Here is a 26,994-nt window from a genome sequence, read left to right on the forward strand (position 1 = left end):
TGAAAGAAATGTGTGCGAGGTGAAGGTCTTGTTTTTTTTCCAGCAGAACAATGAATCGCAGCAGACATTCAGCCGCACAATGAAGTGGTTGAAAAGGGGAGAAAAAGAAAAAAGAAAGATGGCCTGCAATGAGTGTTGACCTAAATTGAACTGAAAACCTGTGGAGGGAGCTGAAATCTGCTGCAGAAAGGACTGCCGGCGACGCAGAAGAGCCTCGGCGCATCGCTGTGGAAGAATGGCAGAAACGACCAGCAGGCGAGCGTGAGAAGCTTTCAGATGTAAGAAGAAAAAAATCTTAAGAGGCTGCTGGCAAAAGTTCTGCAGCCACAGATTTGTGTCCAGGATACATTTTATATTACTCCACATGTGTTTGTACGTCAGATATTTTTTCCAAATAATGATTCTAAAACTTGGTTTTCGCTGCAGATCGGTGTCGATATATGCTTATTTGATACGATCAGGGTGTTGTTTTTGTCAAGTCCTATCAGCTGATCTCATGCTGCCCCAGGTACATATCGACATGTTTCCCTCGCTGTCCCGTTGGCTTGTTTCCTGATCTCCAAAGCGCCCCGGATCCGATCCAGCTGTGGCGAAGCCAAACACGCTCCACCAGTGGGAACAAGTCGGTGTGATTGCAGACGTGCAGAAACACCGCTGCGTCAGCGGGACGACGGCAAGCAGACGCAGCGTGAACCTGATTGGAATGGAAAAATACAGCACGGAATGGAAGGAAATTTGTTTTTGTTTTAATTCTCAGCAACAGTTCACACATCATGGAGGAGCTTTATTATTTTTTTCAAATGGAGAAACATTTGTAAGACACATGCTTTTGTTGGATAAGCGGCAGTGTTGAGTATGCGGGTTGCTTCGATTTAAAAGAAAACCCAAATCTTCTGCCAATACATGACAGAATTCCTTACTTCCTTACTTCCTTATGCGGCAAGATGTTGTGAAATGCACGCCGGAAATTAATGGGTGACAGAAACTGGTAGTAGAATTATAAATCTTAAAGAACCTGAAGGAATATCAACACAACTCCAACTTCTTCAAGCCAGCAGTTTTCAAAGTGTGTGAACAAGTGCCCACTTTTTAAATGCGCCTCCAAAACGTCACTGTATAATTATGATGCAGTAGGATAGACCTTTGTAGAGTCTATAACACACAGAGCTTGAGCCAAAATCCTGATTTTAGTTCTTCCAAATGTCCATTTTTCTCATTGGAGCGTATGATTATTAATGGCTGAGCGATAACAGTGCCTCTCATGCTAATTTGACACCTCAAATTAGAAATATCTGGGTTTAAGTCCATTATTAGCTCCTGTTTTGACGGGTTTCTCTGCTGGATACTTTCTGATTTGACTTCATCATTACACACATATAATACAGTTCAAAAAACTAGAGGAGGGCTCAGAGAAGATAAGGCGTACCTCTAGCTGTGCATAACCCAGGGGACGCCCACGCCACACTTTGAAAGCCGCTGCTTTCACCGCCTGCTTGACCTGCTGCTTTATCTAATCGGGGCTCACATGTCGCTCAGTGTGACTGTAAAAAAACACCCTGCAGAGGTCTGCGGTTCATCACAGAGCAGAGAGAGAGAGAGAGACCCTCATTCACATCGACAGACTGAATTAAACAGATGCATGTAGGGAGAACATGCAAACTCTACACAGAAAGGCTTCATTGATGGGGCTAAATTTGGCTCTATGGTGAATCAGATCGTGTGTTCCTGAACCACAGACGTGAAGAGCCCATTTCCACCATGCTTTGTCACATTAGCGTCATCCTCAGACACCTGAGCAGGTTCGGGCCGGCCTCGAACACCTCGCCGTTGTCAGGCTCGATCAGCTGCCTGGCAGACGGCGGCCGGCGGGTTATTAAGTTGCCTCGCTGTTCATTAATAGTAAGAGAACTTTAAATGGAGGGTTTCCGCAGCTCGCCGGGACAGCATAATAAAACATCCCGCAGGCTGTTTGATAAGCAGGAAAAACCGCGGAGGGTGTTTCGCTTTCAATCAGGCCCCGGTGGGAATCGCCGCCGCGGCTCAGGCGTATCAGAGGCATCACTCACTGCGGCTCGTGTGACTTGAAGTGCAGCGCCACAGTTTTTTAATGACATTAAAACACTACTTGGCCCAAAGCGACTTGGCTGACCTTTTTCCCAGTGTTGTGCTCGGATGCAGCTGGTAAAGAAACACAATCATTTCCTCTTCATTCGCCTCACGGAGCGCACTGTATATTGATCCCGGGGCTCCTGGGCCAGAACGGCTTCATCACGGCGAAGCTTCCTCGTCTCTTCTCGTGAGCGTCAAAACAGTAAAACACAGACACCTGCTTTGTTTTGTTTCTTTTACAGGTGTAGACTTTTTGACTACGCCCTGCGAATCCAAACCTTTATCTCTGAAGGTCAGAATGATAGAGGGGGGGAAAAAAATGAAGCTTTTTCTATGTTTGTTTTCTATCCTTTTTTAATTTGACTGATGATGGATGTTTCATGCTGGAATAAAAAAAGAAAGAGAAGACTGTCTATTGCAGAGCCGTGACTGTTTGAGTCTTTACTGCCACATTTGAAGAAATCCGGGCCCTGAAACAAACGGGAGCCGACGGAGCAGATGGTTCATCACTTCTTCATGGCCGTGCATCGTTGTTGTCAGCGTGCATCCCTCACTCGGGGTGCCGAGCTTCGCCGGGCTGCCAGCGCTCTGTCTTCACTCCCACTATCCAGTTGCAAAGGGAGCTCGCTGCCAAAACGCCCTCAAGAACAGTAGAGCTCAACCGAGGCGCCAATCCAGTGGCCCCTTAAAGTTTAGATGAATATAAATGGATGTGTGTGTGTGTGTGCGTGTGTGTGCGGCCTGCTGGTTGCAGCTTTGTTCATTAGCGGTGCTCGCCCCTTCTGAGGTGCAGGTAACTGGGTTCATGGGTGAAGGTACATTCATTCTGTGGCCCATAATTAGATCTGCTGGGAGAACGCGCTGCACAATCCAGCGCCCCTCGGATGCATCATGCTTTGCATTATAAATACCATGTGTGGAGCCAAGAGTGTGTGTGTGTGTGTGTGTGTGTGTGTGTGTGTGTGTGTGTGTGTGTGTGTGTGTGTGTGTGTGTGTGTGTGTGTGTGTGTGTGTGTGTGTGTGTGTGTGTGTGTGTGGTTAAAGCAGTAGATGAGTTGCAAAGCCTTTTATCTCCTCATTCACACCATCATTAGGTGTTTGTTTGAGCTGTGTATTGGTTCAATGCCTTTTTTTTTCCCCCTGTATGCCCTTTAGCTTGTATTAATTAGCTGTCATGTACGGAACAATACTGTCTGGTAACTAGACTCGGCAACGAGGAATATTATTTTAATTAAAATAAGACTCGACAGATCAGCGCCCCCGTTTGCTGATTTCACATTTAGATCAATTGGACACAGGTTTTAGCAGTGTGTGTGTGTGTGTGTGTTGAGTGTGATGTTGAGGGATGGAGTCAGTTGCCTCTTTTGCACTCGGCGGGAGCCGAGGAAAGGTTACGACTCAGCGGCAGATTGAGAGTCTCTGCACCTCAGTCTGCCACTTCCGCTCCCTGGATCTCTCTCAGACATCACCACCACCTAACTTTTCCTCTCATTTCAAGCCCCCCCTTCCTGTTCTTCCTGCTCTCACTGGGTTTTTTTAGACACACGAACGCCTGCTTGCTGCTGTTGTGATCTGTAATGTTTCAGGTCAGCTGGCTGACAGGGCGTCCAGGTGAGAGACTGAGAGGAGCTTCGGCTGACAGGTGGAGCATCGCTCATGTCTAACAGGCCTGATGTCTCCCTGCTCTTATCTGGCAGCAGACAACATCTGCACAATAACTCAATGTTGCCCCCTGCTGATGGAGGATTAATGAGCCTCTTTACCGGCTCTGTCAAAGGCCACGGAGCAGCCACAAATAAAGTGGATTCACTGACGCAGGGGTGTTCACAGGCATTCTGTGGACACATCGATCGATTGGGAAAATCTCTAAGATGTAAATAAAAGCAATATGTCATTTGAAAAGTCTTTATTAGATGTCCCGTCTCTCTGCAGCTTTAACCCACCGTGAATGACAAAAACAGAAAAGACACAGTCTTCATATATTACCTCTCAAACAGCGCTACAACAGAGACCACAGTTAAAGAAAAGAAAAAGGAGACATTTTCCCAGAAAAAGTCAGACGTACAGCAACACAGAAAGAAAGGAGGTGATGACAAGGTTATCGGACACCAGGAGAGCGCCGTGGAGGTCGCGGCGAGGTCTGGACGCACACAGCCGGAAGGGACAGACGGGTTTTGTGTGGCAAAGCAGACAGTTCTGAAGTGCAGCGGATCAGACGTCGGGGGAGGAGGAAACAAAGCGGCGGACCTCCTGTGGATCGAGGAGACGGCGAGCGGAAAGCGGCGGCAGAGGAGTACAGAGGGCCGCGAGGCCTCTGCTTCAGACATGGAGGACACCATCCTCCACGGCCGCCGTTAAAGGCAGACACTCCGAGAAAAAGGCTGAGCGCCTGAAGACAGCCTCGGGATAAAGAAGCACTGCGGAGCTGAAAGCAGAGAGAAGAAAAACTGAAGCTCGTTTTGAGAAACTTACTCTCTTCTGTGGCGAGGAGCCCTGCATGAATCCACTCAGCTCCTCTCTTTAAAGGGTCAGTTCTTCCAAATTACACTAAAATATGTGACTCCGGCAGCATTCACCCATCAAGGATATCTTTTTATTTTGTTCATTTTGTGTCAAGAATCTGAGAAAGCTTGAGAAATGCTGAAAGACTTTGCTCACAGCACGTTAAAAAGGGATTTTTTTTTCCGGAGACGGTTTCCACAAACGACTGCTGCGTCTCACGTGTCGCAGCAGTTCCATACAGGAGAGAGATCCACTCACTTCGTTTTATATATGCAATAAATTATACAATACGTGTTCATATTTAATTTTGCGCAGCTGCGAGAAGTTTGCTCCACTTCTCCGAGACTGCACGCTCAAAAGCTCGACTTGAAATGCAGAATTTAGACACATTGTCAGTGTTACTGGAACCAGGATGCAAGTTTGTGTTCCTTTGTTGGAAACTGTTTCCACTTTCCAGATATCCACAGAGGCACAAATTGAATTTTCTAAGGGGGGGGAAAAAAAACACCAACTGGATCTCGTCAATTTTTATGCGCCGAGCACCAAAAACAGACAGTCCGGCGAGCGGCTAAAAGCAGAACTCTTGGAGAGGATTGTTTCTGGCACCAATTAGTGGCTTTTTCTGGCAGTGATTTGATTTTTATTGGTGAAAAATAGGTCAAGAAATCTCCTTTTCGGCTTGGTGAGTTTAAATATCTGCTGCGGCGGTCTTTTAAATCTGTAGAGATTTAATATTTTGGGGTGGCAATTTAACAAAATGAAGAGACAAAGAAACCATCTTTGATGTTATTTTATAGAGTTACCAAAATTAAAACCCCCCAAAACGAAAAGGATTCCTCAAAATTATTGGTTTCCTGCATCGGCACATATTTTGAATTTTGCATATCAGTGGAGAAAAAAAAAAAAAGGCATTTGGTTTTTCATTTATTGGATGAAATGACCCCTTAATCATAACAATGAAGCGATGCGAAGCTCCTTTCTCCCGTGACGAAATGACGCTCAGCGCAGACACCCGGCACCCAAACAACACGACGAATGGTCCCTGATTGTGCACTTTAACCTTGATTCACCCCGAAATTATAAAAGACATAACCTCAAGTTTTCACATAAATGACACACACACATACCAATATATCTGCTGTGTGATATATATGAGGTATAGTCTTCGTCTAGTCTTCTACTGCATACTGTATGGCACACAATCCAGCCCCTCAACAGTCGAGTTCAGGCGCAGTCATGACTGACAAGAGCGTGAAAAATGTGCACACACACTCACGCACTCCACAGTTTTCTCATCAGCAGAGGGGGATCTCAGGAAGGGGGGCGGGGGGGGGTATTCGAGTCTTCAGATTATCTACAGGCTGAAACACTGGACAGAAAGTAAACAGTCGTCCGATATGATTGATGATCAGCCGTGTTGAGCAGCGAACACAGCTTGAAAGGTTTGCATCTCGGGTCTGAAGTTTGAGATGAAAGTGGGGTTGGGGGGGTTGGGGGGTCCGCACATTCTCTTTGCTGCATTCAAGTCTGTCAAACGGAAACATCGTTCACTCAACTCACAGGTACAAAAAAACAAAACAAACTAATAAAGCTTTGCAGATTGCACTCTGATGTGGCACCAGGCCCGGGCCTCCAGCCTCTCCCCCCTCATCAGGAGATATTTACATTCAGTAGTTCCGTCCAGGATGGAGAGAAGATACAAAAAAAAAAAAAGACACGAGTCCGTACAAAGCAGAACTAAGAGAGATTTCATGTTTGATTGCGGAGGCGAACAGATCCCCGGCTGTATCTGCTGAGTGAGTCTGGCAGTCGCTGTTGTGTTGGAACAGCTGCGCACTCGCTGGGGATTATGCTGCTTTGTGAGGAGATCAGCGGCGGCGATCGCCTGCCCCCTGCCGTGCAGCCGGTCCTGCTGCAGAGGAGCCCCCGCCTCCCCCAGCTGGAATGTTCACGATCGGGAGAGAGAGAGAGCCAGACCCCTCCGTGTGCAGCCCGCAGCCCCACGCCGGCCTCGGCGTTCCAAGTCCAAGGAGATGCTTTTTTCTTCTTTTGTCTTTTTTTCCATTTTTTTGGTTTGTCTCTTTGCTGCCGTGAGTCCGTCTGGCTTTTAGCGCAGCTTGAGCTTGAACGCGGAGATCTCCATGGGATCCAGGCTGATGGTGGAGTCGTTGGCCAGCGGCGCGCCGGCGTGCATCAGGGTCAGCGACATGGGCTGCAGCAGCTGCAGGTCCAGGCTCTTGAACAGTCCCGAAACACTCAGCTGCAGGCGGAGGACAGGGCGTTAGAGGAAAACACCACACACACACACACAAACACACACACACACACACTTCCAACAGCACTGCACAGAAAGCTCAGCAAAGGTACCGAAGTGATATGAGCAAATTAACAGCGGAGAAACCCCGAGGAACAGATGCTGCGTGATTTAATCGCATCACCATCAACGCTGATGGAGAGAAATTGGTCATCAAGGAGCCTTTTTTTTTTCTTATCTGCTGGATTTATCAGTCGGTACTTGAATCTGTTTGGAGCCGTCGCATCGACTGATGGTTTGTATATAAAAATTTGAGCTCGAAACTTAATAGCTCAAGCTGATGAATGTGAAATCAAAGCACGCACACACACACACACACACACACACACACACCATCTATCAATGCATTCTGTCATCTCTTAAGATAATTTCGGACGATCTGCGTTTGAAGTAGAGTTGACAATTAAACTCAAATCAATCTGAGAAGCAGAACTTCATGTGCGAACAGGAAACTGCAGAGCTGAGCTCAGTTACACATGTCATAACAGCCACGGGTTTTCTGTCCCCCCACATTGCAGTTATACCGAGTGTGTAGAGTTGTGTGCGTCAAACAAACAGCGAGCGCTACATTGCTGAGGTTTGTCAAGTCTCATTCATTTTCCCTTCAGTCTATCTGTACCAGAAGAAGTAATTTGTGCAAAATGGTGCAAAAAAATGATTTTAGGCTTTGGGGATGTTCAGTGAAAAGTTACAGAAAGGGTAAAAGAACAAATTTACTTATTTACAATCATCGTGAAACACTGCTGTTCTCAATAGTTAACTCTCCATGACTACAAGGACCAACTTTATTTGGTTTTATTGGAGTAGAACTGTCAGAAAAAGTGCAGTGAGTGAGTGCTTCTCCCTCTTTTACCCGAGATAACTTCAACTTTCAACATTTGGCAGCTAATCAATAATGTTGTGTGGAGGATTGCAAGAGGCAGCAGGGAGAGAGAAAACGGAGCTGAAGGGGAAACTGGCTTTGACGGTGCGGCTGTGTGGAGGCAGCGGGCTGGTGTGTGTTCTGACCTGGCCCTGCGTGGTGGTGCAGTTGAAGCCGAGGTTCTGAGCCTCGACGCCGCAGTCCAGCGCCAGGCGGTGGAGGATCAGGGCGGTGTAGGGAGACGGAGACTGAGGGTCCTGCTGCTCGCAGGAACGGTTACAGAGCGTTAATTGCACTGAAGAGTCAAGGTGTGTGTAACAAAACGCTGCAAGTAGTCATTGTTAAAAAGACTAGAAAAGCGAGACGTCACCTGGCTCTGGATGCTGCGGAGGTTCATCAGGTGGAAGTCACAGGGGAGGAGCGACTTGAGGGGGGCGAAGGTCTGAAGAGGGGGGATGCCGCGTCGTTTGGGCAGGACGGGCAGCGCCAGGACCTCGTGGTTGAGCACTGCGCTGGTCATGTGGCTGAGTACAGACGGGAAGCTGGTCGTCGCGCTGTCCATCATCTGGGGTGGGGGAGGTGGGGGGAGGGTTGAAAAGATCGTGTTAAACGATAATGTAATCACCGCGGCATCGTCAGCGGCTCACCTCTGGAGACGCGCCGGTGCTGCTACTACATGAGGAACGGGCTCTAATGACCGTGTCAGAGTGAGAGGTGGGATTCTAATTCCCGTCCGGACAGACGCTGCGCTAATCACATTGTTGTGGTGTCAAATTTCAAATTAGGAACATTACGGAGTGTCAGACGTGATGCTTTGTGACGCGTTGATTCATCCCACGTAACATCGGCGGCATTAATGAAGAGCTGGATGATCAGACTACAACCGGGGACTCTGTTCCGCTGCCAACGTGCATTTCTTCACTTGATAAACGCTGCAATTTGTTTCTTTAAATGGCGCCGTCACAGAGATAAACTAGTCTGGCTACGAGGAATAGGGAGGCAAATAGCACACAAAGAGAAGCACGAAAACTGGAGCGGCGGCTATGGGTGGAGCTACGGAGCGGGCTAACTAGCATCTTCACTGTTGCCGCGGCAACGTTACCTCTTGAACTCCGTCTTTCAAAAATTTTGAGAAGAAAGAATGAAACAAGGACGAGAGTTTGGCAAAGACACCATTGTGCTGAATCCAGCGGACCAAAAAAAAAAAAAAGAGAAGAGAGGTAAACAGAAGTTAGAGACTGAAGAGGAGAGTCACGGAAAGCTGTGTGAAGAAGAAAAGAGTAACTGATCACATCGGATTAAGACGGATTTGGGTGACATTCAACAACCTTGCAGCGTCATTAAACACCCGCTCGCACGCAGGAGTTGCGGGAGAGTCGATCATCCGCCCGCGCCGTCACCTCACTGACCTTGTTGCCGGTCGACCGCCTCTCCAGCAGCAGGCGGAAACGGCTGGCCGTCTTCTTGTTGTCTTTCAGGCCCTGACCCAGGCCGCGATTATCGTCCTGCATCAGCCGCCGGTCCATAATCACTTCAAGCTGGCCTGCGGGGGGGGAGGGAGAGGAACGACCGTGATGTGAAGCCCGAGCATCGAACTTTCAAGACCTGAGTCGATAAATACAAACACCCTGAGCCATCCGTCATTTACAACCACCTCCATTATTACCGTATTGATGACAAAAGGATTAGCTCAGTGCACAAACGTCGAGGTTTAAAGTGTTTTGCTCTCCGAGAACCTCTTGAGGGAGAAGAGCATCAATACTGTAGCGCAAAGAGGCCAGAGACAAACACAGAGCGACGCCGAGCACTTCAGAGATGTCTTACACTAGGAAATGAAATGAAGACGTGTGACGGGACATTAGCTAAAATGAAGTGAGACAGACCGCTCTCCAGGCTGCTGACGCCCAGAGACTGAGCCGTGTGCAGCGTCAGGCGGTGGTGGCTGTCCTGGATGTACGCCTGGCTGGGCATCGGGTAGAAGTTGGCCTGCAGGGGGAGTTTCAGGAAGCGGCGGCGAGGCTGAATCTACCGTAAAGATGTCAGACTGTCAGTCGGGACCGGTACGTGGGATATTACAAAGGCGAGTGAAGAAATGCTTGCTACCTGGAAGGCGTTCAGGTCGGTGTAGAAGGCGTCGCCACTCTGGATGTCAGTGGTCAGCCGCATGGCAAGCTCCTTATTGGTCTGATCCCTGATGTCCACCATGGTGCTCATGTCTATCGATAACCCATCCACCCCTGGAAACACAACGCCATGAAAAGCTGACAAAAAGAAAAAAAAAAGCCCTTCCTGAAAGTGACCAGTGAAATCAGGTGACATGAGTTTGGAACCATACGATTTAGTGAATCCTCCACTGAGGACAAGTCAAAATTCACCTTTAAAAGTAAGAGCTAAAGCTGAACACTGTCAGTTTTATTGTTGTTACTTTCTGTGTTTTATAGCATTTGTGTTTTGAAGTAACCTTGAAATTGTTTCTAGTGGGGGGGGAATATTCTGGCATCCAAAAGCAGAGGACACTTGGCTCTGCCTTGAAGTACTAAAATGTTTCTCAAACTTGACTCACAGTTGCCTTATGAAGGCAACTTTGAGTATTTAGGTTTGTTTTTTTTTAGATACAGATATGCACACACTGTGATTCCACCTCAGACAATACATTGGGTTGTTTTTTGTTTTTCATTTCCTTCAGTCCTTCACTAAAAAGCAGCACATGTTTTGGTACTGAGTGGGCAGATTAGACAAATATGCCAGATCACCCCCACAAGGCAGCCACACAGTAACAAAGTATTGCTTAATAAGAGAATCAAGTCAAACAAACGCTTAACAGGCCCTTGAAAAATAATGAAAGCCAGACACTTCCCTGAATTTGTTAAATAGCTCCTTGCAGTAAACTGTTTGTTTCATGAAAACATGAGTCTGGATCAGAGTCAGCTCGCATCTCTACTGTTTAATACTCGACATCTGATGCATTATTCTTCAAGGTTTGAAAGAGGTCGTATAAATATCAAGAATGTTGGAACTTTGGTGTCTCCTATACATCAGTCAAGTTCATAAAATCAAAAGAAAAAGAACAAAATTTAACTATAAACGGTCCTTTTGCTAAACAGACCTGTACTGAATTGTACCATCTGGTGTATTTAAAGATAAAAAAAAAAAAAAACGCGTTCACTGAAACAATTACAACAGATTTCACTGTGCGTTCATTACCTGGCACGTTGTGGATGCGGACGGTCTGTTGGAAGTGTTGGTAGTGCGCCACCACCTCTGAGAAGAGGGGCCCCTCCACGACGCGCACCACAGGCGGCTCCTTCTGGCTGTAGGGCTGAAAGCAGAAGAATAAACTGAGCACTCGTGGAGAGATTATGCGCTGAGAGCAACGAGGAAGATGAGCTAACTCCGGAGTGGAAAGAGAACACTTTGTTGTCTTTAAATGAAGAGGAGATGAGGTGCAGCAGCAGCAGCATCCACTCCGTCTGCGTTCCTGCCTCGAGCTCCCTCAGCAGGATACAGTAACGCGATAGACGGGAGGGGGGGGGGGGTTCGATCAAAGGCTTCTCAGAGGTAAATAAACATCTGAGATGGAGCCAGGAGAATACCTTTGCTTTCCCGTCGGGCAGGAAGAGGTAGGCGCCACTTTTGTCTTTCGAGGGACGAGTACCATAGATCATGAACTGCATCTGAACCTTCACCTCCTGGGGGTCGTCCTTCCGCTTGATGCTCTGCGCGTATGAGGGGGATAAAAAAAAGTGACGGAGAACAAATACCAGGAATTAGACGGGAGATGAAAGCGGCGTTTGAGAAGCAACAAGACACGCCATGTTCGCTTTCATCAGACAGCCAGGACCCGTTAGGAAATCAAGCTGGTGGCTCATCCCTCCGGAAAGATCAAAGTGAAAACAGATTGGTAAATCCTCCACACAGAAATAAAAATCAAAAAGGTTTAAAGAGCTGATAAAAAAAAAAAAAAGGCAGACCTCCAGCAGGCCGGTGGTCCCGGAGAAGCCCAGCGTCAGGGACTGACTGCTGATGTAGAAGGTTTGAGGGTCGGCCTGCTGGGAGCGCACGGGCAGCGGGTCGGTGGCGCGGGCGCTCGCGCCGCGGCCCGGCAGCCGGAGCAGCGTCTCGGAGCGCAGCGTCATGGGCGAGTCCGGCGAGTCGTACAGATGGAAGACGGCCAGGCCCAGAGGCGGCAGGCGAACCATGAACGTCGCCTGGGGAGCGAGACGGCGGATGTGAGGAATTGAAAAAAAACTTGGGCGACTTCAGCAACAGATATCTGAGGCGAACACAAACGGCGCTCGCTCAATTCTGTTAATTCCAGTTTCAAGTGTTGACCACAAGGCATTAATTAAAAGTTAAAAGCATTTACACTTCAGCAGCGGAGCTGTAATTAAAATGTGATGAGAGGTGGTGTTAATGAGAGTTACTGTTGCATTGTTACAGCGAAATCCATTATTTCATGTGGGTGGAGACTGATTGGACCAAACAAATTAAAACTCAACACAAAGTTACAGTGAAGCAAACATCTTTACAATATATGATGATTTTTTTTAATCTCCAGTGTCTTTTCCTGAGGACAATAAGACAGTCCATCTGTTCTGGTGCACAATGAGGAAGATAATTGGTTACATTCAATCACATATTCTCACATACAATGAGTTTTCAGCCACCAGAGAAATACTGCTTCACCCAAATGAAACGTTTTAAAGTTAACGGAAATATGCGACATTCAAGATCAGATATGGAAATCCTCAGACATCTTCTGTTTTCCCATGCAAATATGTACTAAAACAGACTTCTATATTCAAACTACCAATATTATTACCACCACAGTGCACTACAGAGCGCTACAGGAGATCCTGCTCTCCTGTGGAAGAAAACTTCTCTTTCTGAATCGTGTTTGTTAGATTTTTCCACTGTTTTCACTCTTCTGTTTATATATCAATCACTGCTCAGACCTGCAGATCTTATTCTGTTGCACGGATATTAAAAACTTCTGTGCCATTGCTTCTGTGTTCTTTTCTGTGTGGAGCTCTGCAAAAAGAATTTTTCTCTGGGACTAATAAAGTTTCTATTCTATAAATTAGTATCAAGCTAAAGGCGAATGTGGATTCGAACTGGAAAAACAATCTGAGCTGTTTGTCGGTTTCAAATCCTACCATCAGGAAACAGTGCTTCGATGAAGAGCTGTACATGGTCTCCAGTGATTTTTGGGTAGATGCTACATATCAGAGGGACATCAGCGTGCACGGCAGAACCCAGAGTTCCCCCGAATAATATTATCACACACACACGCAGCCATCCAGAGAAACACATTCATGAGATCAGACCAGGACTTCTCCCATTGCTCTGTGGCGCTCACGCTGCTACTGCTGATGCTTTCGGTGTTAGAAAACCCGACATACAACCAACTGATGTTCTGAGTATTCCGACACATTCCTGTCAGAACAGTCGGTGGCCATAGATACTGTTCCCTGCAGATCTTCAACATCCTGCAAGAGCCGCTTTCTGGAGACGCTCCCACCCTTTCCTCTAAACATTACATGTCGAATTTAAGGACAAAATGTTCAAATTCTGTCTGATATTCTCTATGAAAATGAGTTATTCACTTCATCTGTCAGTAGTAACAAAGTCAAAGGTTAATCCCTGTATGATCACCAATAACAACACTTCACTCCCATTACATGACAGCAACCACTCAACATGTATTCCCCATTATTAACGTTCACTTATGATAAAGATGTGAAGCTCATTTTCTCAATTTATTATCTGGTGTTTTTTACACCCCTCAAAGTATCCTCCCTTCTGTTTTTATCGCTAATCACACTCTGGTCCAAACCAAATGTTGAAGTTTAAAGTGGGCATCAGATTGAGGAATAAAAGTGATTTAAGTGATTTTAAATGTGGCTGGCTTCAGACGGCCTGGTCCGAGTGTTTCAGAACCTGCTGATCCACCACAATTTTTCTGCAAAGTCATTGCTCAAGTTTAATGCTTTGGAAAAAAAAAAAAAAAAAAAAAAATTATTCAATGAGCAATAGCTTTTCTACAGGAAACGTCAGAGTAGAACTGAAAACCAGAAAAGCAAGAGTGACAAAAACAATCACCTGATAAAACTATGGTGTTCATAAGACAAATGGTAACCTTTCACACAGAAGACCAAGAAACCCGAGTCTGCTGAGCCATAATTATGACACATGAATAAAACGAACAAAAATCCTCCATCTGTTTTACATTACACACCCATAACAAACAAGTCCTACAAGGACACGTGTGCGCACAGTGGACACTTCAGTGGGAGTGTTTCTAATAATCTGATCTGATCCAGCACAACAGCTCTAATTCTGCTTTAATTAAAGGTTTTTGCTTCAGTGAGGTTTAAGTATTAATGTGCTCGTCTCTCAAGCTGCACTCCTCATTGCGGTTGAGCTGAACTGTATCGTACTGAGAGCCCCTACTGACAGACTTGAAAGAGCAGAATATTACCAACACCTCTCAATATAACGATCAACACAGATCAATACCGATGTGAACTGTAATTATGTGCATTTCAGCAGCTCTCTTCTAATTTCCACAGCTGATCGTGCGATTTGCATGTTTAACTTTGCTCAAGTTTGACAGTGGATGCCAGTAGGCTCTGCTCAGAGAGCTCCAACAGAGAAGAACCTGACAAGGTCAAATTTAGAGCTCTTGTTAAAGGATTATATGAGCTTCTAACAAAGCAGTCGGTCCGTGCATGCTTAAAATCCAAAGGCTTTTCATTTAGGAGCTACAAATGATCAACATCGACAGCTATTCTCAACCCCCCATGTTTGCACTGCCTTTATAGATTTTAAGGCCGTTCTCCTGTACCTGACTCGTGTAACTTTAATGACTTTCTTCTGAGCTTGTGAGCCTGTCGAGCTGCTTCTCGCTGCACATTATAGCGTAAGACACCAACAGGAGAATGTGCAGACTCTGCTGCTGTGCGCGCAATATTAATGAGGCCGGCTCCTCACCTCAAACACCTCGGCGCTCATTTGGCTGGCGGAGCTCCACTGAGCGCTCAGCTGCACGGGCAGGGTCTGCCCGTCCTCGGTGAGCACCCGCACCCGGACCGTGTTGACCAGCGCGGTGACCACGCACAGCCGCTCCTGCTCGATGGGGTTGAACAGGACGAGGTACCTGGCGGGTGGGGGGGGAGATGGGAAGCAATCCTGAGCAGAGGACGGCGAAGGAGCGGCTGAGGAGATGAGAGATGCAAGGGGGATGTGGATAATACCTCGGTCCTGCTGGGTCCAGCTCGATTAAAGTGCGCTGAGGCAGAGAGTCTTGAGTGGCTCGCCTGTCATCCTGCAGGAGAAGAAATATAACAGAGGAGAGACACCGAATACTCGATAAGAAAAAAAACTTGCAGATTTTTTGTTTCTCTGTCTTCATGATGAGGCGGCAGAAGTGTCGGCGTTTCCTGTTACCGTCTCCAGGAAGGGCTCGGTCTGGTAAAAGCGATAAAACTCCTTGTTCTTCATCACCAGGAAATGAGCGGCATTGATGATAACTCTCTTCAGGCCGATGAGGGAACGCAGCAGTCTGAAGAAGAGGAGGAGGAAGAGTGAGTGTCTCCCTGAAGCAGGCACAGGAGAGGACTTGTAATCTTGCCTCAGTGTATAAAACAGGTAAGCACAGATCAGCTATGAGAATAAAACCAGAGATGGAAGAAAACCTTTTAAAAAGGAAAATAAATTAATAAATAGAATGATAACTTTTAGTTCCAAAAGTTCTGCAGTTCGTACTTGGTGCCATAGTCGATGACGACATTTTCCTTTGCGGTGCCGGTGATGGCGTCGTGATGCTGGAACAGGCCGACCGACCGCCTGGCGTCGACCAGCAGGGCATAATCCGAGACCGGGTAACGTCCTTCCATTCCTGCATGTCGGGCGTTTGCTACGGCGAGGCTGTAGAGGATCTCTGCTCCCCTGAAGCACAGAGGCAGGCGGTCAGCATCGTGAGAATGCTTAAGAAGAAAAGCTTGTTTCAGCCCATTAATAATTACAGGAATCACTCACACAAACGCCTGAAGCTTCCTTAAAACACAATGTGTCAATGCAAGAAAGACAGACATTTAGGCCTACTTTAATTTAATACATAAATTATATTTAGATATCACATCATAAGCTCTTAATCAAACAAGACTGGTTTGTTTTCTTTGTAGTGAAACCTTCAGATTATAAACCCCGATTGGCACTCAATCTGGAAATAAATATCTTAACAATAATACAGCACTACAGCCACAAATGATGATTATTTCAACAGTCAATTAAGCGTCAACTGTTGAAATGATTAGTTGACAATATGATAATTTGCTGAAACCCCGAATGGCTCTTTTATCAGCAATCAGCTTTTTAAATTAATCATGGTCGCATAAAGTAGTAATTAATAATAAAGAGAAGAAAGGAAGGTACTTTATTCAAATATATAGCTTTGAATCATTTATTCAGCTGCTGCAGGCAAACAAAGTACAAAATGCACCATTTAAGTCACATGAATGCCACCGTGCTTCAAACTGAGGCGTCTATTATTCCGAGCAAGGTCGAGCGCCTTCCTAATTCTAAAAACTGATTTTAAACAACTGTATTTATTTTTCTGTAAATTGAGGGTAGTTAGCAATTTACTGGCGTGAGAAGCAAGACGAGCAAGCAATTTCACGCTTTTCAATGCTATATTGTGAAAATTTTGAGGCTTTGACCGTGAGGTCGAGAAAAATTACACGTTTGTGTTTTTTGTAAAAGATGATTTTCTGATGGAAACTGTCACCACCAGAAAGGTTTTTTCAGTCTGATGCATTTTCATAGGGTAACTTAAACGTTAACAGCTGATCTGGGCTGTACGTCTCCCTGAACATCACTGTTTTCACAGGATGATATTTTTCTTTTTTTCCTCAAATAAGGATGCTGGCAATTATCCCGATTAACGACGATCTCGATAACAGAAAGTCTCCACAATCGATCAATCTCTGGTGCTTTCTTGATAGTGGCTCACCTGAGGTGCGACTCGATGACCCGGTCCAGGCTTTTGTAAAAGGGTCGAGAGGTGAAATACCCGGTCCAGTAGTGGTCCTCCCGGTCTGCATAGGCAAAAAAGTCCCCGCTCAGCACGGGGAAGTCTGCAGGTTTGGCTCCCTGGGCGACGCCATTTGTTTTGTAAAGAGCATCGAAGTAGTCAGACAGAGTCCCAAACTGAGCCTGGATGGAACGGAAGGAAAAAAAAAAAAAAAAAAAAAAAAAAAAAAAAAACGACCACAACAACACAATAAAATAAGTCCTTCATTACCATTCATGGGTCTTTCATCTTATACAGCATCTTCTGAACTACACATCAAGTCATGACGGATTCTTCAAACCGTCAGCAAGTTAAAGCGCCGCTGCATGATTCATCAGCACTACAAAGGTTGAACAGCGAGACACTTGGTACGCCGCACGCCGAGGCGCTCAAAAACAATGAGGGAGAAGAAAACAACACATATATTTGGGAACGTAATGCGTGACGGGTGGAAAGTGAATTTCTCACTTGAACATGCATCTCGGGGTGGGAATTCATGTAGTCAAACAGTTTCTGGTAGTTGATGTACTGCTGATCCCACTCCAAAGCCTTGTCGTAGCGGAAGTCGTCTCCCAGGGGGACGAGCAGCACCTTGCTGCGGTAGAGCTTCGACTTTTTCCGGTACTGATCGAGGAGCAGCTGCGCCCTGATTGAGAGAGAGAGAGAGAGAGAGAGAGGCGAAGAGTACGGGTAGAGGTGGGGGTAAGTAAAAACTGAAGGGGCATAATTCTTGGCATCCAAGCTGCTCTGCTTAGCATATTTTCTACGAAAATCACATTGACCTTGAAAAAAAAAAGAGGGGATCAAATGAGCCCTGGGGGGATATTCCACTGCAAAATGTCCTCTGGAAAAATCTTCAGGACCTTTTAAAAGCTGCTTAATGTGACAGGGAGACTATCAGCAGTCAATGTCTGTTGGCCCTCAATCATGCACCTCCTCTGGCTCTCGCCGCTGGCACGAGTTCAAGTCGAGTTTGTTTGCAAGAGACCATCAGATAAAAGACGTTTCAACAGCAAAGCCCAAAACGTTTGCTCTGCTTTCGCAACACAAAACCAAAAGTATGCAGGAAAAAAAAAAAAAAAAACTCTCTTCAATGCTGATTTTCTGGCATAAATATGCAACAAATAAATATTTGATTAGCGTCCTGGAGATTTGTTTATGTAAGGTTACACCGTGATAGATACCGTTTACAGCTCAACATTAATATGATGCTGCCTGATGGGCGAATTATGGAATGGAGACGAGTTTCTCAACAACCCGAAAACATCTTTTGCAGGAACATTTCATACTCTGTACTCCAGGGAAGCAAACGACTTTAGTATTTTCATTTCACTGAGCCCGGCCCATAAGATAATTAAATTCCAATGTAATTTTCGAAACTCATTTGTTCAGTCAGGCTTTTCTGGAGTGTTTATTTGTTTCTGCTTAGTGTTTATTTACTTTTTCCATTATTGCTCCATCTTATCTTTTTCATGTGGCATTTCATTCATGGTAATTTAATTACGCTTTTTGTTTTAAGTGAGCTATTATAACACCTTGTTGAGATTTTAGGCTTTCCTTCTAATACGTTCTCTTTTTTTAATCATTTTAATTCTTTTATTAAAGTAATAGCAACATCATGAAGTCTGAAGTGAGAGAATAAAAGTGACAGGACTGATAAAACATAAAATTAAGCACTAGCGCCTCTATTTTCGAAATTGTTGTAACTTGTCACTGCTGCCACAAACCTCTGTACAGTGATGTACATTTATGCAGCTGTGCATTATGCATGTGCACATCAGCACACACACATTAATGTGATTGATGTGTATGTTTGCATTCATTCATTCTGGCTGTTGTGTCTCCATTAAGCTGCTCTTTGAATTGCATTGAACCTTTTAAAAGCTGGCCTTCAAAGAAAGCGCTTTAAACGTGCAACACTGGTCTTGACTGCAGCCTTTGGACGTGCTGGCGAGTATTTATCTCACGCCGAAGGTCAATACATTTTAGTGGGTTCAAAGTGCCACATTGATCTGTATTCATGCAAATTCTGGAGGAAATCAATCTGGGTTGCTTAGTGCACACGAGTCCTTTGGCATTTCTGAATATTGTGTGGCTTGTTCAAAGTTTCACCGTTTACTTTGAACTCTTTAAAAGCGACAAATGCAGACCGATTTTAATTTGCGTGTTTCATGTGTCTTGATGCGAGTCGATGGGTTGATTTCTGTCATAAACACTTCAAACCGTGCTCATCACTGCAGCTAAAACGCTTCTCAAACAGCAAGCTGTTGGTCTGTTTCCACTGTTGACTGACCAAATGAGCAGCCTGCCAACATAACAATAACTGTGAGGGATGTGAAAAATATTTCAGAACTGCAACCAAATAAAAAAAAAAAAACAACTTTATGAACACCTGCTTTTTTCCCCCCAATCATGAAGACACACAAACAAAAGGCCTACCTCTCTGCTACATTTGCCTCCACCACCGTTTTCGGTGGCACCTTCCAGGGACAGTTGATGCGGCCACCTGGTAACCTCTTGAAGTCGAACTGGCAGCAGATCTTTGGATCGGGCCCGCACGTGTGCGGCACGTCGTAGCTGTAGAATGGCATCATGTGGCAGAAGATGTCTGTGCTGGACCCCGTGTCTGTGAAAGAGAACGGGCAAGTGCGTGCAGATTAGCAACGAGCGAGGCTGGTATTTGTGATAGTAAGCTAACCAAAACTGAAACTTGCTGGCAATGTGAGAACACAGTAATTGTTCCCGGAGGATGTTCAGAAAAGCAACCATATAAAGCAGTAAAAACTAACTGACAACATTCAATCGCAAAAAAAAAAATAGATCCACATGAGAACTGACTATCTCGGATTGAAATAATAAAAACACAGTTCAACTGAGACCATCACGCATTGGTTGTCCTTCCAAAACTCTCCTCCCTGTCCAAGGCTGTGGCAAGTGGCATGACTCATTTGGCAATGGGCTTCAACAAAGACAAGCACGGACATCGCACTCACCCCACGCCTGCCTCCACATGAACTCCAGATTGCGGGTGGAGGCAAAGTGCTTTTTAATGGAGTAGTGGATCCTCTGGACGAGCATGCTGGTCAGGTTGGCCCTCTTCAGCAGATAGGCCATGGTGGCGCTGTGACCAAAGGGGTCCACGGCCCACCCACTGCGAGGAGTTACACCTGTGACGGCGGGCAGGAATTTCAGTTTGATAATGGAATAAACGAAAACGGGATGCATCTTTTAGGAAATCACCATTCACAGCGGGAAGGACTGAATGTAGCACAAAGCATTTTATCACCCACTGGGTGAGAGGCTACATCTGCAGAATGCAGGCTGACAAGCTCAGATTTCATTATCAAGCTCGGCGAGGAGCGGTATAAATTTAGGCCCAGACTGCTGTGAAAGTTTGACAATTTCACAGGCAGCCCGAGCGTTTTAAGTATTAAGGCTTCACTCCTTCGAATATAAATGAAAATTCCCGTTGAAGAAATCACTTCAGCTTCGACTGTGTACCCAGATTTCTCTCCAGCCACTGATGTCCCTCTATGAGCTGGTCTATCATGGCGAAGTAGTGAGCGTTGGCTTCGTCAGTCATCACCCAGCCTCCCGTCACAATCTCAAACTGTCCTCCCTGGATCAGCCTGTAGAAAAGGAAGGATTAAGAACGCAAGGTGAGGATAATCCGGCCCTAAAGAAGGGTAGTCACATTAACCAGATAACAAGCTATTTTTAGAGCTTCCACAATCTGCCAGCAGATACCACCCACTGAGAAAAATACAGTTCTCAGAGCCAGCCAGGCATAAAAGAGATCTCAACTAATTCGCAGATTTTTTTTTTTTTTTCTTAAGGAGAATAAAAGGCAAAACTGTGTGCTTCACAACGCTGTGACTCACTTGCGCACGGCCTCCTGTTTGTGTACGTCTGCAGTCTCCCACCACTTGGAGAAGAAAGAAATCTCAGACCAGATGAACTTCCGGCGAGGATCCTCAGGCAGCTTCACAACCATGTTGTTTAAAATATGTTGAGTCTGGTCTGTGAAGTACTTGTCAAAAGTCTTGATCCAACCTAAAAACACAAGGAGGACGACACTGAAACAATCTGCACTCCCACCTGGCTCCCGATCGAGCCCGCCGATCGGGAGCCGTGAAGAAAGGGCAGGTAGAGGCTCGGTGCCGAGGAAAGAAAGTGCTGCAATGGATCAAAAATAAAACTCATATTTTATTCAAGCAAAGAATTTCCCTTCAGAAACCTATTCGGGAAAGTGGTGTCTCAAAAAAGTGCCTAAAAAGCACTATAAATGTGACACACTTGAATACCTGCAACCTATAGACAGGCTGTCAAAAATCGATCTCACAACAAAGATGAATACATTTTATGGGATCAAAGCTCCATAGCCTGTATGGAAAAGCTCACATCAACCTGACTGTTTTGTTAAATTCGATCTTTCAGAGCTTCCTTATGGTTCGACAGCTTACTTTGAACTCCTAAAAATACATACCCATTAGCTGAAGTAAGATTTTCAAGTCGTTTGATGTGAGCTAAAAGCAGGATTTCTATTCAAAACACAACAAGCTTCAACGTTTAAGAATGCAAATAAAACTCTTTCCAAACAAAAGACTTTGCAGCTAAATGCAGTTGGCCTTTATTCAGCGTTGATGGACCAAATTTGCGGATCCCTGCAGCCTGTCAACATATCAATATCTGTCAAGTGAGCGAGCATGTGGCACCGGCTGGTAAACAATTTTAATGGAAATGTCAGTCTAAAATAAAATTGCATTAATTCACTCCCATAAACAGCTGCAGTTTTCCAAAGGCAACAGTACCTTAATTCCATTGTTTGCGGCTAAGCCGTCAATCATGTCAGCATTATGCTAATAATAATGAGAAGGAATGCATCAACTTGTGAATGACTTCTGCACCCCTTTAACCAGCCTCCCACTCGGCGAAGACCCCAAGTGGCTGTCTGTACCCTTTGAGACACATTTTAACCTCTTGAATCAAACTGCTGAGACAAGCTTCGGGTTGTTTACCAAGTTTTTTTTTTTTTTTTTTTTGGGGGGTGGGGGGGGAATAGAGCGCAAAGACACAATATGCACAAAAATCTGTACAACTCACCTGGATCATTGTGAGAGTGAGGAACCACAAACACCTGCAGTGGTTCGTTGTCCCACTCTTCAGGTTCATAAGTAATGTCGAAGCCCTGTTTCCACACACCGCCATCGGGGTTGTCAAACTTAAGGAGGGAGTACACATCCAGCATCTGAAAGAAAACAAGTGATTCGTCACTAAGCTCGCAGAACTACGCATCCATCCATCACCCACAATTTAAAGTCACCAGTGATCCTCAAACATGTGTTCAGACTGTGAAGGGAAACTGGAGGACAAAGGAAAAACACACACACACACACACACACACACACACACACACACACACACAAGGAGAACACAACTCCACTCAAAAAGCTCTTAATGAACCAGAATACAGGATATTCTGGCTGAGAATTGAGCGTGGTTAACCACTACACCAGCCACACATTAACATCTAAAGTGCAACCCTAAACTGAATTTTATATTCAGCAAAACAATGCCCAACACTGCATCCTTAAAGTGCTCCTAGTTTACCTGCACGTCTGCTTGACCGCGGCTGCTGGCAGAAAACTGGCAATCCTGGGGCTTCACGGCCAGGAAAGTGGGACGGCCGTCGAAGGGAAGGACCCAGGAACCATTGGCACTTCTGAACGGCAGGTGGCCGCTGGGAGACACAGCCCCTGTGTCTGTGAGCTCCATCACAGAGTCCTTTATGTGGCTGATGATTTGATGGTTTTCTTCCAGGAGTTGCTCCAGCTGCTCTATCCGGTTCTGCAGGACGGAGATCTGGCTCTAGAGGGGGGGGGGGGGGGGGGCAAAAAGAAATAAACAGATGCAGATAATAATAAACACGCACCCTGCTGGACAACAAACTATCTGCAGATCAAATCCACAAGTTCACGTTCTTCTTTTCTGTGAGAGTAAATAAGCTCTTCGGTCCAAAGTTTGAAAGTTGAACGGTTGATCAAAGGTCACGCACACCAAAGGACAGTTAAGCCATCCAAGTCAAAAAAATTTGATCTATGGTACAAACGGTGAACAACTGCATATATCAGTTACAATTAAAAAAGGAGAGAAAAACACCCTATTGAAAGTCTTTCATCGGTACAGAAAAAAAAAATTGAGAACTGTATTAAAGTTAAAAGGGGAATGAGGTTTTCACACATGATTTACATGTTTCGGCAGCGGCCACTGCAGTGTCTCTTACCCGTGGAAAGTTCCCGCCATTCTGTCGCCTTGCAGGGTCATGCTGGACTCGGTCCAACATCAGATACAGTGAGAACACAGCCACACAGAATATGGCTCCTCCACACACTGTCACCTGTTTCCTCAGCTTCATCCTCCTCCAGAGCGGTCTTATTTCCGAGACTTCAATATTTTTTTTAAAGAAATGACCTTGATTGGGGTTGTTCTTTCAGCAACAGGAAAAAGAGTCCTTGAAAATTGGAATGCAATCCTTCACAGTGGGGAAAAAAAAAAGAGCTACACCAGTATTAATGGTTCAGTTCCACTCCTGTGATGCCTCCAGCTTCCACTCACCATACTGGAGACCACAGCAAAGAAGGCTACGGCAGTGGTGGCAGTGGAAAAGGGCTACTAAATCAGCAATAGCTGGCAAAAAATCTGATAGTTTGAGCCAAACCACAGCCACCGGTGGTCTCCTTCAAAGTAGTCCTTGTGCTCAACCATCCAAATCGATGAGATTGCAGGAAAAGAGGAAAAAAAAAAAAAAACAAGCACCACACAGATGGGGGCTTAAAACAGGGAGCCTAGTGTCCCTGCTGCAGCAGCATCATGTGTGTGGCTGTGGGCCTGCTTCTTCTGTTCTCAGTCCCCACTCCCACAGCACAGTCTAATCCTCCAGTACAACCACAGCTCCCCTTTGCTCAATTGGCTTCCAGTGCCATAACAGTTTGCACTCGAGGCCCGTGGTGGTGCAAAAGAAAGGGCTGAGGAAAAAGACCAACTTGGCTAAGAGTAGCAGCTTTTTAATCAAGCCTAAACTCAACCCAGAGCAGCTCCAGGAATTAAAATGAGACAAATGTCATTCTTCCCTCAGTAGCACAGTGACTGCATATCCACCGTGGCAGCCTGGGCAGTGCGTCTGTCCTTGATCGGGAGTGCCAAGTTAAAATCACATTAGAGGGTCTTCTTCAGCTGTTGAGAAATTTTTAGATTCATGTTAGAAAAAAAAAAAAAACATTACCACCATACAATTTCAGACCATCACTGACAAGAAGCAAAAGTGACATACTTTTCTTAAGATCTGGCAAGCAATGCAGAAAAAAACGTGCAAAGACAATTAACCTGAGTGCAGTGATCCTGTGTCACAGAGCTAACCTGCCCATGTTTTCCTCTGTGTGCAAATCCATGATCATAATCCGCTCACTTCCCAGGCAGGGACTATCTATGACCTCAGGGAGATTGGCTAATAACATGGCACTCACATTTCTTTAGCCTGACTGGGAAAAATAGCCTCAATGTCAGCAAGAGGAAGTAATATATCTTATAGAGCATTTGTATCTAGAATGAAACCAACATGAAAGTGTTTGTTAGTCAGAGGTGCCCGAAAGAGCTGCAATTCATGTGACAACTGATCCTAAGATGCTCACATGACAGCTTATTGAGTTAGCGCCGAGAGAAAGTCTCATTATTATGCGCATATAAAGGGAGAAATCATCCAAAGTCACCTGCGCCGTACAGTTGAAAACTATTGACCGGGAAGTGGCTCCTCCGTTAATGTCGAACTTGAATGACTTTCGCCAAATATCCGCGGGCAGTTAGCCAGCTCTAAACTTAAAAGCACGATAATATCTGAACACGGACTTTAACTTTATCCAAACTGAGACACGCAATTCGGTTAACGCAACAAAATACGTCCAACGCAACGCCTGTGTTATCGCACTCAGTCAAAGTTTAATCAGCCCCGAGCACTCAAACACCAGCAAATATCACGGATGTGAAGCTAAATGAGCTAGCCGTAGCGCCCAGATGTGCCTTCAAGTTACATCAACTCACAGCATCTAATTCCAGCGCAGGACAGATGTCAGTGAAGTTGCAGGTAAATCTGGATGCACGGCAGCAGGTACAGCTGTCTCTCAGCTCCGCGGCAGATTTATGGACGAACCGTGCGGACGACACCAAGTACAGCCTGGATAACATTTGCACAATACGTGGCTGATTATTTCCTGGCTAACCATTCCACTTTCCACCTGAACCTCGGGGAAACAGTCCCGGGCGACCTTGGGAAGCCGAGTGTCGGTGAATGAAATGAGAAAATCTGTCGTTACCCATCAGAATAAGAGCGATCCGGAAGAGAGCGGAGCCCCGCAGTGGACGTGCGTTCAGCTCCGGGCTAACAGATTACCTACTGAGTTAGCATTTAGCATAGCAACCAGCACCGTGCAGCCGCCGCAGAGGCTCATGGGAAGAGAAGAGCTGCGCACTGAGCAGCTTCCACAGAGATCCAGATGAATTCAATTAAAAGAGGATTATCTTTAACCAGCCAGGTGTACCTTTAACTACTGAAAAAAAAGTGAAAGCAGGTTTATCTTTAAATAACTAAGTTTATCTTTAAATACTTCGAATATAAACTGAACCATGGAAACTGACGGACTGTGCACTAAACACCTTCAGCATCTCCAAATAAATTCGATCAAAACTTTCACTATTTAAAATAAACTGGACCCTTTCAATATTGCAGTGATACTACTGGGTCATTTTTCTTTTATGTTTATAACTTTCTAATTATAGATGGTCTTCACTTTTTTAATTTCATCTCAAAAAATATGTGTAATTGTCCAATTTTTCAAAATTATTTCATTTGGCACGGTTTCACAACCGTTTTAACAGAGTGAGCAGGTTCTGGTAATCCATGAGAAACTGTCAGTGCTCACTTTGCCTGTATTGAATTGAACTGAATTGAAAGTACTTTATTTGTCCCGCAGGAGTAGAGTAACAGTTTGAGAACATTCCCATGTTCATGAAGTGAACAGGACAAAGCAAGATTCTGTTGTCATTCATGTGGACAGCCTGCATTGTAGCAGAGCTTTTGACATAGAAAAGTCCCTTGGAGTGAATGACACAGCTTTCTTTGTGGGCCCATTTTACTTTCTGTGGTGAGCATGGGACTGTATGAATACTGTAATTGTTTTGATAGTTACATGATAATGAAAAGTGAGATGCTCTAATAAATGTATCATTGTTTTCTTGTAGGCTTATTGTTTCCTTTACCACAGCAATTTGGTAATGATGTATATGTAAAAAAAAGTAATACTGCACAGAAATGTAATTTAATAACTATTAATACATTTAAGTCTGTAATCCTTCTTTTTGAGGGAAAATGGCTCTACAAAGTGTAATCATGGTACTGTCAACAATGTTAAGAAAAGTAAAGTTAGAAGTTTTGGCATGAGTAAAATTAACTCTGAACTCTGACACTGGTCTTAGAATTTTGCTGTAATTTTGACTGGGACCAAATCTCAAGCTGAGTTAAATTGTTGAATAGACAGTCTTTTTACTGTTCACAAAAAAGAACACAGAGATTATAAAGTAAAGCACAGGGCGGAGACAGAGCATGCTTGAAAATGTTTTCTGAAGTCTACAACATATATACTGTAGTTTTCTCAAAGCTGTTAAGAGCTGGAAAGAACAGGAACACACAATCAAAGTGATAACCCATGATTACACATAAAAAACTAAAAGTTGCAGAGCAAAAAAAAGTGACAATAAAACAAATTCAAGTGTGTTTTTTCACTGTATTTTATTTACTTGTGAAGCACTGTGAACTGCAATGTGTCTGAATGGTGACAGAGAAAAATACTTGCCTTGCCTATGGAGAGATAAGAAGAAAAAAACTTTCAAAAAACAAAGGCATGTTTTTTAGGCATCATCTGTAGCACTTTATAGAATTGGGTATATGCTATGTGAATGAAATTTTTGCTGGCTACTTAGTTATAAGCATGACAACTTTATGAATAATTGGCATCAACTGAGATTGTAGCACCCAAAACAGCTTTCAGTTGGCTTTAATTATTTAAAAAAATGACAAAAATGCAC

The 26,994-nt window shown here is 44.9% G+C and overlaps 1 protein-coding gene across 1 annotated transcript; it reads right to left on the reverse strand.

Annotated features, from left to right (window-relative positions):
* Positions 1-5,944: 5,944 nt before the first annotated feature.
* man2a2 (mannosidase, alpha, class 2A, member 2) lies at positions 5,945-25,336 on the reverse strand. Its single transcript, XM_030095357.1, has 23 exons — positions 25,227-25,336; positions 23,144-24,093; positions 22,471-22,728; positions 21,964-22,108; positions 20,742-20,913; positions 20,362-20,489; positions 19,854-20,027; positions 19,300-19,486; positions 17,329-17,506; positions 16,801-17,003; positions 15,555-15,737; positions 15,237-15,351; positions 15,044-15,114; positions 14,781-14,946; positions 11,759-11,995; positions 11,381-11,503; positions 10,992-11,106; positions 9,891-10,024; positions 9,671-9,812; positions 9,197-9,330; positions 8,158-8,352; positions 7,934-8,047; positions 5,945-6,871 (listed from the first exon to the last, which is right to left on the reverse strand). Exons 2-23 carry the CDS (start codon positions 23,273-23,275, stop codon positions 6,719-6,721), a joined length of 3,459 nt encoding a protein of 1,152 aa, XP_029951217.1. The 5' UTR covers positions 23,276-24,093; positions 25,227-25,336; the 3' UTR covers positions 5,945-6,718.
* Positions 25,337-26,994: the final 1,658 nt, after the last annotated feature.

Source organism: Salarias fasciatus, chromosome 7 (assembly GCF_902148845.1).
Source record: "Salarias fasciatus chromosome 7, fSalaFa1.1, whole genome shotgun sequence".
NCBI lineage: Eukaryota > Metazoa > Chordata > Actinopteri > Blenniiformes > Blenniidae > Salarias > Salarias fasciatus.